This window comes from Typha latifolia, chromosome 5, assembly GCF_019914945.1.
Source record: "Typha latifolia isolate L0001 chromosome 5, TyphaL0001v2, whole genome shotgun sequence".
In the NCBI taxonomy this organism is placed as follows: domain Eukaryota; kingdom Viridiplantae; phylum Streptophyta; class Magnoliopsida; order Poales; family Typhaceae; genus Typha; species Typha latifolia.
In genome coordinates this window covers 11,886,667-11,901,154 of record NC_133090.1, presented here as the reverse complement: position 1 = coordinate 11,901,154, position 14,488 = coordinate 11,886,667, and the positions used below count along the sequence as shown (strand labels likewise).

The 14,488-nt window shown below is 34.3% G+C and overlaps 2 protein-coding genes across 3 annotated transcripts; both read right to left on the bottom strand.

Moving 5' to 3' along the window:
• Nucleotides 1-3,406: 3,406 nt before the first annotated feature.
• Nucleotides 3,407-5,542, bottom strand: LOC140787946 (uncharacterized). The gene is made up of 3 exons (XM_073136986.1): nt 5,412-5,542; nt 3,762-3,918; nt 3,407-3,680 (listed from the first exon to the last, which is right to left on the bottom strand). Exons 2-3 carry the CDS (start codon nt 3,915-3,917, stop codon nt 3,633-3,635), a joined length of 204 nt encoding a protein of 67 aa, XP_072993087.1. The 5' UTR covers nt 3,918; nt 5,412-5,542; the 3' UTR covers nt 3,407-3,632.
• A 723-nt stretch (nt 5,543-6,265) lies between these two features.
• Nucleotides 6,266-11,328, bottom strand: LOC140789757 (transcription factor EMB1444-like). Of its 2 annotated transcripts, XM_073139574.1 has the most exons (10): nt 10,838-11,328; nt 9,793-9,987; nt 9,606-9,684; nt 9,466-9,498; nt 9,284-9,343; nt 7,890-9,026; nt 7,611-7,712; nt 6,896-7,036; nt 6,686-6,811; nt 6,266-6,611 (listed from the first exon to the last, which is right to left on the bottom strand). In XM_073139574.1, exons 1-10 carry the CDS (start codon nt 10,936-10,938, stop codon nt 6,546-6,548), a joined length of 2,040 nt encoding a protein of 679 aa, XP_072995675.1. In that variant the 5' UTR covers nt 10,939-11,328; the 3' UTR covers nt 6,266-6,545. The 2 variants fall into 2 exon arrangements, with proteins under 2 accessions (XP_072995675.1, XP_072995676.1); XM_073139575.1 differs by lacking the exons at nt 6,266-6,611; nt 6,686-6,811 and adding an exon at nt 7,114-7,174 and having other exon boundaries at nt 10,838-11,086.
• Between the last annotated feature and the right edge of the window lie 3,160 nt (nt 11,329-14,488).

Genomic DNA, 14,488 nt, shown 5'->3' with positions numbered 1-14,488 from the left:
TTGCAGAATAATATTCTTAGACAATCATCGATAAATTACAATAATTGGTCCCTCATGCATACGATCAATGATTGATCTTAATTTAGCTATGAAAGGAAGCAAACAATTAGTATAACCTTATGCCGAATGTCGAAACACAATTAACCTAGTGAAAAAGCGCAATAACAAATTTCAGATTCTAAAGCTTGCTTACATAACATTTCTCGAGTTTCCAGAGGAAAAACCAATCTGATTGTGTGTGATTATGAATGTCAAATAGCTAAAAGGAAGAACAGATGACTTCCATCCCAAATGGAACTAGACCATCATGCATGTCAGACTTCGACCTATCAAACAGCTGATAAAGGATAAATGCTTACCAAAAAGAATCAGTTTATTAGTTCAATGAAGACTTGTAGACTTGTCTGTTAAAAAAATTCCACTTCAAAAGGTCCTCATTCTTCACCTGCTTTATAAGAAGATAAGATCCGTAATTTCTTGTCTCCATTTCATAGTTCCCCACATCCATTATACGCTTATGATAGAAGTGACGGAAAAAACTTAAAATATTATGACTCAGTTTATTTTGGTTGTGGCTGACACTGAAACACAGACAATCTGTACTTGTTTAATCTGATTTGCATAACAACAAAGTAATCATTCACTATTTTAATGTGTACTACAGTTACAAAATTATGTATACACCATTCTACCTTACAATTTTCTAAGCATAGGATTAAGCAAAACTATCTTCTTCTTTTTTCCCATTTCTTTTTATCCATTTCGCTCATAAACTTAACTGATTGAGATATTTCTCACGCTATATATCATACAATTAATAGTACTTGTGAAAGAGACTTTATACTTTAGTATCAATTTATGGTTTATTTGTTTCTTGAGTAACTGTAATATGGTAGTCCCATGCATCAAATCGAACGAAAGAAAAGAGTTCACAAGCATAGGTTCAGATTTCGCACCTCTTTTATACTGCATAAGTTAGAGAAAGCCTGAGATCAGTTCACATCTGCCTAAGTCGCATTATCAATTGTTTACATGGTATTCGTCACTTGTATGTTTTCAACACCACACTATGACATTTTTATGCCTATAATTCGAGACTTGAGTCTTTGATAGGGTATCTATCAGGATCTCCCCTATGCTCCTTCCCCTTAACAAATTTTCGCTTGCATCCTGAGTTTGACAGTCATTAAATTCTACCTATATGATTATATATCTCCATGCAAGCAAATTTGGACTCCACTTTTCTAATTTCAGAGTTCCGAAATAATACTGAAACCTCACTCCTGATTGAGTAATCATGCCATCACCTCATTGATAGATACTCTACTCTTTCTTATCATTTTTTCATTCCTTGCAATTGTGGACCTCAATCACTAGAAGTTTCTATCAGTGAATTCTTTCCACCAAGCTACTGATCATGTCATTGGTTTCTTGTTTGTGATTACGATGGCTAGAATCGCATCTATTCATCCAATTATTTGCTTACGAAACTTTTCTCCAATTGTAGTAGTAATAATTGTTTGCGAACAGTACTTATAAATTCTGATTAAATGATTTCATTAACACATTTCTGTGGCCATCAGTTTACATGAAGAAAATCTTCCATTATCATCTTGAACAATGTGTTCAGGGTTTGATAGCTCTAAAGCAGGTCTTACAGAATGTCTTGCATCCAAAGAACTCTAGAAAAACTGCTTGTATGAAAATTTGAAACTATCCTCTTGATAGTTATCACATCTTAACTACAATCAACTACTTACTGATAGGAAGCAGCCACTAGCCCTGCTGGAACTAACACTTAATCATCATTTTCGAAGGGTCAAGCTTGTATTAGCTACGCATCAATCAAATTCACACCGATGCAAAGCCGAATTTAGATGAATTTTAAGTTGAGAGTTTCTTGTCAATATCCAAAGTGACCTTTTCTTTTCCCTTTTTTTCTAATTTTTTGAGATAACTATCCAAAATGACCTTAGAAGACAACTATATGATCTGAGTATATATTAACTTATTAACTACTCTAAAAACTTAAACTGTAAAAAAATAGTGATCTTTTTTTGAATCTCATTGTGTGTTCTTTTTTTTATTCTTTTTTTTTGTATGGTCACTTTATGCATATGAATTTTTTCTTATTTCATAAAACACCACCTACATGGCTACATTACATTGTATGCATAAGAGGAACAGATAAAAAAAGAAAAGAAAAAAAGAACACACAATGAGATTCAAAACCGACAAGAATGTTTAGGGCAGGATCAACGGGTCGGGAAATCATAGTTGAGATCCAAATGTATCAGTTTGTCAAACTTGTTGCTCTTTTTTTAGTGTCATAGTACTCAATTTTTTCTAACCTTTGAGCCTAACAATGCTTAACTTAATGGAGTCGAGTGAGAAGGTCAGCTCCTGGAGAGCTAGGTGATGTGATACCAAGCTCTGGATTTGGGTCAATCTCATTTAGGTCACCAACCTATGGTCTCAAGCATTAATTGGGTGTAACCGAGACTCCAAGCCTTAGCTTAGACTCTACCTCATTAATTGATCAATTAGTGTTACATTACTGTTGAAGCATACACTAGTCATCTACTAATATTATACTATATATATAACAATTGCTATGTAATTTTTTTTATACATTTCCATTGTGAGTTATGACAAACAGCTGTCTCTCTTGTAGCTTAGCGAGTTTAGTCTATTATATGGTTTTGAGTTTAGTATAAATAACACCTAACTCGTTTAATATTTAGGTTATATTCATATTTGCTATTTTAACCTGCTTAATGCGACTTAATATATTTAATAATCAAGTAGTGTTGGATCCGACCCATTAACATTACCCGTTATATAATTCATTATGCCATTATTTAATGTTGGAGTGGCCTAGTTCCATCTAAAATTAATACCTCTTAATTATTACTACTGCCTTAATTTGCAAATCCACATAACCTCACACCTAGGTGTAAGCAATCCGAGTTAGTTAAACCAACTAAAAAGTATATGATATCCATCATTGAATATCTGCGTTTAATGCTTCATACAAAAAGTGTACACTTTTCATAAATTCCAATAGAATAAGAAAGTTCATAAATATTTGGTCTATTTATACACAATTATATATAATATATAAAATGTTACACCTCATACATCATACCAGACTTGAGATTAATAAAAAAATTCCAATACTTACTACCGCAACAACAAACGTACATTTTCTATACTATGTCTAACATAAACATTCAAATGAGACAAAATCCCTGGTTAAATGATGAATTAGGCCATTCATTTTTCAGAACTCAGAAGAAATAATCGATATCAACAATTAAAACAAATCACAATAAATGGATCTTATTTATAAGTGATCTGACGGTACCAGTTGCAAGTTGCAAGGACAAGAACAAAAGAACCAATCTGATAAATTCCAGTATCATCCAGCAGCACAACTTTTATTCATGTCAAACCTTCAAATAAGTAATTAAGTATTGATATGGATAAACACGTAGACCTACACATGCCCAATGGAAGTTGCTTTTGAGATGTACCATTACAGGAAACAGATCCCCAAAGACTAAATAAAAACTATCCCATTCACATACAGGATTTCACAACAATACTAATAAACAAACTACCAGAGGAGCTTATTCCTTCTTTCCGATTCCATGAGACATGTTGTATATCCCACGTCCCTGTTCATCAAAAGGAACAGGTCATGAGGTATGCAAAGTAGACGACCACAAAGGTAAAGTAGTAGTAAACTATTCACTCACAATCATAAACAAGCTAGATGCAGCCAATGCAATGGGGATAGCAACAGATGTGATCTTGTCAAAACGCCCTTTTAAGTATGTATGTTTGTGAATGTTTTGAAAATAACTCTGATGATTCAGAAGCCTTTCCCTAGGCACAAAAGGTGGTTCCGACATCCTGCAGTATGAGAAAACGACCAAATGAGATCAAATTCTTACACACCAGTTGGAATCAATTCTCTTGGCTATGGATCTTTCATTGGATTCAGTAAAGTATTCGTTCATGGAAATACTTAGCAATTTAACCACATTGTAATTATTTGTCTTATATGCCTATAAGAACTGCATGAGATAAACAATAAGCAATGTGGTGCAATAGAGAACCTCAGTAAGTCCATGGAACTATTTATTCAGCAGGGCTCTGTGCAAGAGAGGCCACTAAACCATTGATTGCTTTGTGACAGTCTGATTGATAGAAAACATTCAGCATTGAGTGTCGTTAACATGCACTAAGGTAAGGTTAAGACTGCACATATGTCACTCCCCAGACCCACCACTAGTGGGAGCCTCATGCACTAGGATGCTCCCAGGCCTTTGAGAATGTGTAGAAAGTTACTATACATCTCTATCTAATGATATTTGCCAAGCATGAAAGATTACAACTTAAAGAAAATATTTATCACAAGCTATAAAAATCAGTCTAGCGATCGAGCAATTGCAAACTAACAAACCAGTAGGCAGGTTACATGCATGTTGTGGGTGAGATACAAACAGGGAAAGGAGTAAGTTTTTAGTTCCCTCAAAAAAGTTCCAATCACATAAGCTTCTACCTAAGCAATCACACAAGCACACTTGAGCAAGAATTCCAACCTACTACTTGTGTCAGAAGTTTGTTGCTCATGTAAGGCTTCAAAAAAGAAAAACCATGATAGACACACCTACAATTACAAGCAATTTGGCAGATTAAGCACAAATCATCGAAATAAGGAATCCACTAGAAAAAAAATTGGAATTATGTAACTTCCTCTCAACCTCCTATCGACCATCTAGAATGCATCAGATATTTGCCAAAAAGAACATATAATCTCCATCAACCATCCGGAATGCATCGGATATTTGCCAAACCGAACATATTAGGATCTGACTTATACATTCCAATGCAGTTTAAGGTCTCATCTACTGTGAAGCTAATAGCAGCTGGCTTTTAGCCAAATTCCTAACGCTCACACACATGATTCGCAAACACATCTAGCAAAAAGAAAAAAAAAAAAAGGAAGAAAGATGCACATATCCTCGAAAGATCTAAATTTGAAAGAAAAAAAAAAAGACTTGCACGTATCATTCAGAGTTCCTGAGAAAGGATTTGTTTTAATTCAACAACTCCGCATCAGATATTACAAATAATGAATAAAAATGAAAAAAAATAGTAATCTTTAAAGATCTCATCTATGGTCTCCTCAACTATTCATCCTCAAATACTTGATAATATTTAGGGTTAAATTGATATAATCCCATCCACAATCGTTAAATAAATAAATAAAAAATCAACAGCAAACAACAGATCCCAAAACGATCTATCAGACTACTAATAGCTCAAGAAACGAGTAAAACATGAATCAAAATTCATCGCTTCGATCCCAAGAGTCAACGAAATAGCTTGAGAGAAATCACCTGGAAGCGAAGAGAGGATTAGATCGCAGGGGATTGCCGGAAACGAAGGTTAGGAAGAGACGAGAAGATTGATCTAGAAAGGGTTGCGAAGCCGCACATAAAGCATCGTAAAGGAGCGCAAGATTGCATCTCTGCCGTCCGATGCAATTGACCTTGTAGTAGCATCCTGGCCGTTCACTGAGCCAAGGTCTTTAAGTAATATACTGGGATAATTACATCCAACACCGCTTAACTATTTCATACTTTAGTATATATTAGTATAGATCCCTTTATTTCATTCTCGTGATAATATATTAATCCTTAATTATGTAAAACTTTGGAAATGCTCTTTTCGTTAATTAACAACTTTCTATCATTTATTCTATGATTGCTTAAGAACTATAAAGATAATAAAAAATTTGCGACAACTCTATTTCGACTGGTGAAGGGGATATTTCTGAATTCCAATCCGATTTAATTAGAACTGTCATTAAATTATCACTTCTGTTTAAAATTAAAATAAAATAAAATAAGCAAGGTAAAAGGGTATATGGCACAATTAAAATGGGCCAAAATCGATACATGAATTTAGCATGAGCTTTGTTCAATGCCTCTTAGTCATTTTCCATCTGTTGAGGGATATGAAATCAACACCCAGGGGAATCAAAGTGAGAAATAAAGGCCTATATCTAATTTTCATACTAATCAAAATATTTTATCATGGCATGACAGTTACAAAAATACAATTCTGAATAGTCGTCGTTAATCATAATCTTTTACCAAAAAGAAAATTTAAGCACCGTCAATTTACAAAGTCGCCTGCTCAGCCACTAGAAAGGATTAATGTGCACAAAATATTAACGAGCACTGACACAAGTCAACAATTTTGCAGGAATTATTAAGGATAAGTTCGTTCAAATACAAAATGTACTTATAAGTTATAAGTCGGATACACAATACATGCAAATCCATATGCATGTAGGCAGACTTCCGAGGTCTTAATTGGATACACGCGACTTGAGTCATGGTGCTTATACAACCAAGCACCAGTTTCTGTCCTTTTATCTGAATATACATTTGGAAAATTGAAACTCGACATGCAACCGACAAGCTCAAAGTCGAAAATTACTGATCTGAGGGAACCACAAGTTTATGCTACTTCTGCTGCAGTAATTGCATTAACGGCAAGAGAATATGCATGCGATGAAATCCCCTCGAAGCCTGTTTTAAGAGGAATATTAATTGTTGGATTAGAGAAAAATCTTTATGAAGCATAACATAAGTATTTTGGATACCTCAATAATGAAGTGAGCCCATAGCTTGTCTGATCTACTTTCTAACACTCCCTTCAGGATATTCAACTGAAGACCCTTGATAATATTGGCAACCTCTAGAAAGAGTCCATATTCCTTGCACAACATCTGAATGACCACAATGCATGCATGAGGAGTTAAGAGAGTACATTATTACTTGAATTTAACCTATAGATAGATAGAGCATGTTACCTCTATGAGGACATGTCCTGGTTCATCAAGGTCTTCAACTATTAGAGGGCAGATTTTTGGTTGGCTCTCCATCTGATAGGCCCAGCTGCCTCCCTTTCGATGAGAATGCGATTTAGATAAGTTTGATTTGGTAACTTTACTCTGCAGTTGAAACACCACACCACACTACTTGAATGATATGCTAGATAGAGAAGAATAAAACCTTCAAAATGACTTACAGTGCTGTTAAAAGTATTAAGAGGTTTCCTTTTGCTAGTTAATCCTTCCATCTATCACTATCTGCGCAGATTGGCACAGATCACATCATAGATTGAAAGCTTTTCACAATGTATAGGTCACATCATAAGGTAGCTGAGATGAGTAGTAGCCAGAATTTTATATTTGAATAGTGGGTACTGGAAAGTTATCAGTTAGTTTGGATTGTTATAGAGTTGAGGGACATTTCTGAGACTCTGCAAAGATGGAAGAATTTCTGCTAAATTATGCATATCAAATTTTGATGTCAAAATCCAGATGGGTTTTGTTAATGTTTCATGTAACCTTAACTGAGTGTGAGCCATCCAGTGAATAATTTTGGCTAAAATAACAACCATAAAGCATTCAGCACAGGCACAATAGACGAGAGAAACAGTTTAAAGTTTGGACCTTATGAAAGGGTAGTATAATTTCTGTTATGCTTCCCGATGACTTCTTAACAGTAGAAGATTTTACATACCTTTATATAAGCAGATTTCTTCAACTTTTCAGCTTGACTGGAAACACTTCTGAGGAACAGCATATGCTTAACAGTTCTATTCAACAGAGTGTCAATGCTGCACTGTATATTATGACATGTCAGAAAAAGTAACGACACAGACTGATGTTTAATGGGTGATGTTCAATATCACAATGGAAATGTAGGTCTAACGCAGTATAATGGGTTCCATTGTGGATTTGGAGACATAAATCTAAAGGAAATATATTTATCTTCTGGAGAGCACAATAAATGATATACCTTTGATCCACTTGGAATAAGCTCACGTAGCTCCTTAATCCTGTCTTGGATCAGTTGCCTGTCCCTTGGCCTGTGAAATTCTCTACTGCCTCTTCCTTGGCTTCTTTTAAATGATTTTGAGCCGGAGTCTCTGTATGTAATGCCATCTCTCTGTTTTCTCTTGACCACTGTACAAATGCTACTAGACAAAGAATCAATGGCAGATCTCATGAAACCTTCATTCAGAGAGACGGAAGCAGACTTTCTTGGACTCACTGGAACTGAATCCTCATAGCTTGGGGCACAGTCTTCACCTTTTGTCTGAGTTAGGCAACAATCTGAAATTTTCGTTGAAGACCAGCAAGCATCTTCTGAGACACTGTCCATATTGCTCATTACTGGATCTAACAGATAGTCTGTAATATTTTCTCTAATGAAGCACTTATTTTCTTCATCAATCAAAGGAAGATAAATTTCAGATCCTGCTGCTTGGAATACAGAAACTGAGTTATCCAGTACATTGGCTTCTGATAGGGAAGTATTCCAGCTAAAGCCAGCATGTTCTTTTATGGAATCCTTCCAAAGTGTTTTGTGTGGCTCAGAGTCAACATAAAAGTTGAAAGCCATGTCATGTTCATTTTGAGAAATGGCATTGCCAGCATAAAACTTTGTCTCTTCATAACACAATTTACTACCAAGGATATTAGGATGTGAAAGTATGTCTATTTCATCCTCAAGAAAAAAGAAACTGGCGAGATCATTCTCCAGCATTTTGTTGGAACAAGACAGTAGAAGTGGTTCTTCGGCAGGATTAATACATATGTCACTCTGCCTTGCCTTCATTACAACATCTGTATAGCATGCCACATTGTTGTCAAATGCTTGAGAAATTACATCTTTTGGTAGTGGAAAATCATTTTGAACCATGAAAAGTGGAAGACTGTCGGTATTAGTGATTGAGCATTCTTGTGATTGGATTAGATTAATCAAGTCCCCAACTGGATGATCCATAGGATTCACTGAAAGAGGTATGGGGTGTTGTTTACAAGTATTCGAACAGTCGAAACTTGTGGCTAAACAGTTCTGAGCCTCCGAGACTTGATAAAGACTACAGAATAAATCTCTGATCTGTGTTGCCACTGTTAAATCTCCCAGGACCTGTGCTTGAAAGGAAGACAAATATCAATTACGGACTTTGTAATAAATAGATGAGCCATGATTAGCAAGGATAACTTTCAGCGATAAACAGCACCAGGAAAGTTGTCAGTCTACATCATCAAAAAAAGCCCATGTAAATGTCTAGTTTTATAGCAAATACTAATTAAAAGCGTGTCACTTAAAACTGCACCAGTGAACAATATGAACAATAAAAAAATAATATAATAAGACAGTTCAAATAAGTAGTATTAACATACCATATTTAATGAGCCAAGTTCCAGAACCCCATGATGGGCAATAGGCACAAGAAGAATTGTCTGCAAAACCAGTGTATCTATTGTCAAATTATGCAATTAAGAGTCCTGCCCTGGAAAATATCGATTTATAACAACTATTCATAGAAGCAAAAAGTCCAGAGTAATCCACAAATGACTTTCACCTTGATTCCTTCAGCAAACTGAAGCTGCCAGTCCTGTGAACAATGTAAATAGTGCGACAGTTCAATACACATTTTATTTAATTTTGTGAACTGTAGTATTTTTTTTTTTTTGAAAGAGGGGTGAGAGGTGAATAGCTTACCTCAAACAGCAAGCTAGAATTTAATTCATCAGCAAATATCCATTGATGCTCCCCAGTGAGTGCAACTTGACCAACAATCCTGTTAAATTAGCGTATTCTGAAGTTAATCGAGGCATGGATGATGGATCAAATCAATTTAGAAGAAAAGAAATCTAACTAATCATGACGACAAATTCAAATTGTTTACCCTTTTCCAAGTGAATACTGCCGACATGACATGTTTGACACTGCAATTTCAATCAGAGACTGCACATAACTTCCATTCTGGGCATCTTTATCAGAACTAAATGACATCATCCCAGGATTATCATATAGATGAAGAGCTTCTGCAGTAAAATTTGCCTTGGAATTCTCGAAATAGCCATTCTCCCATGTTAATATTCTGGACATATAACTAATATTAAATTGAGCAACTAGAGAGTTAACTATGTGTTATCAGGTACTAAGCAAGATCACAAGAACATGCGGAAAAAGAAGTTGGGTACTTATTATAACCTCCAGGACAGGACAGGGGGGTGGCAATCAACCACCAATTGTTGATATGCAAATTGACTAATCGATCTCCATCTTGTTGGCGATCTACACAGGACATCCTAGTGCAAGATTCTCTATCAACCTATATCTAAGATTGGCAATGTGTAATATTCATCTTACCTCTAGCACTGAGGAAAATATTGGGAATGATGTAAGTTTTATGGGTTAAATACATTTTACCTTCTACTTAATGCTTAAAATTGCTTACTCTATTGTATAAATTTTTATATTACATAAATCATTCTACTTATGACTATAGTGAAATCGTTTTAAATTTTTATCTAAATTAACAAAATTCAGCTAAATTACCATAATGCCCTTTATATCAAATAATAACAATATTACAAATTACCAAAATGCCCAAATGACTCTTTCTTATCAATATAGGGGTTAAAATAATTTTTGATATAAGTACGGAGTTAAAGTAATTTTTTGCATAAGTACGAGAGTAAACTATATTTAATCCGAGTCGAAAACATCAATATCACAAGAACACGGGGCAATTTAATTGGGACCCTCCTACAACTCTACATCGTGGAATTATTTCAAGATTAATTTTGGCTTCCCATCTTTGTTATTCGGCAGAATTATGACCAAATATCCTTGCAATTACTAAACATCATGTTAACAAAATTTCTTATGATAAAAATGGCAAAAAGTACTCAAATTAGGAGGGGATTTTTTTTTTTTTTTTTTACCCATGACCATCAGGATTCAGCTTCCAAAATACTGCATATATCCACTGAGAGTTGCAGCACAAGCTCCTCAATATTTGCCCTAACACACCATCAGATCCCATCGCTAGTCTCGATCCAAAAATTAAGCGCAAAAACCAGCGAAACCAAGCTAGCAGACCACCATGGCGATGCTAACTTCCTCTGTAAGATCCTCGCCCTGCTTGTTTCCTTCGCAAACCGGCTCGTCGTTCGATTGGGGGCTCCGTGTAACCAAGCAGCAGACAGCCCATAACCATCAACCCCCCCTCCGCTCGCTTCTCTCAGTAATACACCACTAAAACTAGGGTTTAGAAAACAACCAGCCAACCAAAGAAACTCACGCTTGGAGATCGAAGCCAAGACCTTTCTCAACGACGGCCATGGTACAAGATTGGAGATTTCCGATTGCGAGAAAGCTCAAACGGAATCGATTCCTTCGATCTTTTCAAGCGGCAACATGACTGACTGACGACGCCTTCGGATTAAACCACGCCAACGAATGTAGACAGTGGATTAACCGGAGATGGTTCCAAGAAAAGTTGGGCGTCTCGCTCTCGCCTTTTCTCCGGATGTGAAATGGTCGGCAAACTGCGCTTTTTTAAACCGACGACAACTCGACGGTTGGTGTTGTGTATCGGAGTTGCAAGGCCACGTCAGATTATGTCATCTTATTAGTTAGTTTATAGTTGAAGGTAAACATCGTTTTCCCGCTTTAAATAAGTATATAATTTATTGGAAAGAAATCTTCTCGAGGGCACCTCAAAAATATGCATATATATATATATATATATGTAGTCGAATTTAAGGGCTACAAGAATTTGAATTTAAAATATTATTGATGACATTCTTAATCATATTTATAGTGATTTACCTTTTCTTTTATGTACTTTAAACCATTAGTCAATCATAACCAGGATATAAAAAGAACTTAATTACCTCTATAAAATATTAGTATAATTGAATAATATGAATAATTTGATTACTTAGTAACATATTTTGTGTTTAATTGTTAAAAGCGGAGGGAAGAAGAACTTATCTATTTTTCTTATCTATCAAAAATTGTTTTACTCACTTTTTATTAATCAAACACATCCTAATGGACCATAATAGTTAAAAAGATATATTAATATCTGGCAATAGCTTAGTATGGACCTCTAAAATACTAAGTACTGAACAAAAAAAATATTATTTTAAGTATTAAATATATTTTACTTTTTGTATTTATGCTTAAAATCAGTTTATTCCTCTGTATTTCAAAAAGTCTCAAATCAGCTCATGAAACAGTTAATTTTTTTTATTAAATTTAATCTAATACCATAGCTATTTTAGTAATTTTACTATATTATATTAAAATTCATGTCTTTTTTATCAAACACGATATTTACATTTCACCTCATTCAGTTAAGTTTAACATTAAAAACGACATCACTTTAGTTATAAATATAATAATTGATTTAATTTTTTTTAAAAATAAATAGGATAAAATAATTTTAAATATAAGTATATAAAGTAAAATATATTTTTAACCCATAGTTTAACTTGCGGAGCAAAGACGATGAATCTAGACAAATTAAGAACCAGATTTATATAATCTTGGGCGGTGTCTAATGGCGTCTCTAATATCACCAGTGTAATGGCGAGGGAGGGGACAGGGGAGAGACAAGAAGTTCACATCAATCCTTATCAAGTTGCCATTTGCTAGACATCATTAGAGGTTAGGTGAGAGAGAGAGAGAGAGACCGGACTCACAGATCCTACGGCAGAGTGATAACAGTTCTCACTTTCATCAACTTAATAAGATTTGGAATTTCTTTTGAGACTTTTTGTGAGGTTGATGGTGGTGGTGGAGAGGTGAGAGGTGAGAGGTGAGAGGTGAGAGGTGAGAGGTGGATAGGAAGACTTGCCAGAGTCTCTTTCAATCCCCCAACCCCAACTTTGTCAACCACTTTTGTTTATGATAACAAAGAGAGGAGTGACATAATATGATGCATCCACTAAAAAGAGAGAAAGAAAAAGGTCAGACTTCCATTATATCATCATAGGGAGGAGGAGAAGAAGAAGAGGCCCCTGCCCTGCCACCAAAGAAAGATAGACTAATATTAATTATCTTTAATTAACCAGATTGAATTGAATTTGGGATGCTCTGCACTTTGTAGAATCAAATCATACATTTTTCAGCAAAATTAAATCTTGTTTGCTATATATATAATTGAGTTTGATCAAGTTAAGCTTAGACTATTTTTGAATAGGATTAAATACGTTTTATCCTCTTGTACTTATATTTAAAATTACTTTACCTCCTTATATTTTAAAAAGTCTCAAATCAGTCGTTACTTTACCTCCTTGAATGATGCCAAAATAACTAAAATGCCCCTATCACGTTTATTACAAAAATATATAAATTTTAAGATAATTCAACTAAATTGCTAAATTAATTATATTACTTAGTTAAATTTAACAAAAAAATAACAGTCTCACTTTAATCATAAGTATAAGGATTAATTTAAGACTTTTTAAGGTATAAAAGAAATAAAGTGATTTTAGACATAAGTTTATAAGGATAAAATGCATTTAACATTTTCAAATACTAAGATTCTGTGTGGAGCCTTATCAAGCCAAGCTCGACCCATTGATGTATTTGTGCCTATACCAATATGCCATAACTAATATATATTAAAAAAAATAATCAAACATCAACACTAAATACCTAAGAAGAATCTTCCCTAAATTGAACTCATAATCTTCCTATCAAGAGTATGGCCCGGAACTACTATGCTAGTGGGCACCAAGATCCCTAATTCCCTATATATCTTTTTTGGAAATTTGACTATTTGTTCCTCCATATGAAATCCAATGATAGAGAAAGGGCCTGAAAGGAGATGCAACTGGACAAACAATTGAACACGGCTTCTGACCGAGTTATATAACATGTTTATATGAGAATTTATATCAGACCGTTATATTAATAACTTAGCCCCCTTCATTTCATAAATTTTTTTTCTAATTCTATAATACAAAAATAACTAATAAAATATCCACGTATTCAGAAAATATATGATACTATTGAAATTTGGAACTAAACTCTACAGAATCAAAATATATAATAATCAATTTAAGTAAATTTGAAAATATAACAAAAGTATAATATAATATAGAAAGTATTACTAATATTATGTATATTATTTTAAGTCTTATCGAGTCTATTTGATAGAGCTGGCTCTTGATCAAGCTTAGCTCAAAATTATTTTTTAACATATTTTTAAGAACAAGTTTAGCTCAACTAATTTTTGAGCTAAGTTTGATTGAGTCTAATCAAACTGAGCTCGAGCCAGCTTGATTATTTTAACAACCCTATATGAGATTGTAAGTTAGAGTGGACTAATCTCAGGCATATCAATAGAATCTCACTTTAAACTATAGGCTATCCTATTTTAATTATGGGCATAATTATAATTATAAAATTCTTGAAATTGATATATGGACACGACACATAAATCATTATGCTGCTGAATCATCAACCGCTCTAATCACTTAAACTTTAGATTTTAAGTTATGTGCAACGCCGAACTATTAGCCAATCATATTTGGAGTGGGGGTGACCCAATTCACTCGGCACCCATTATGGTAGCTCAA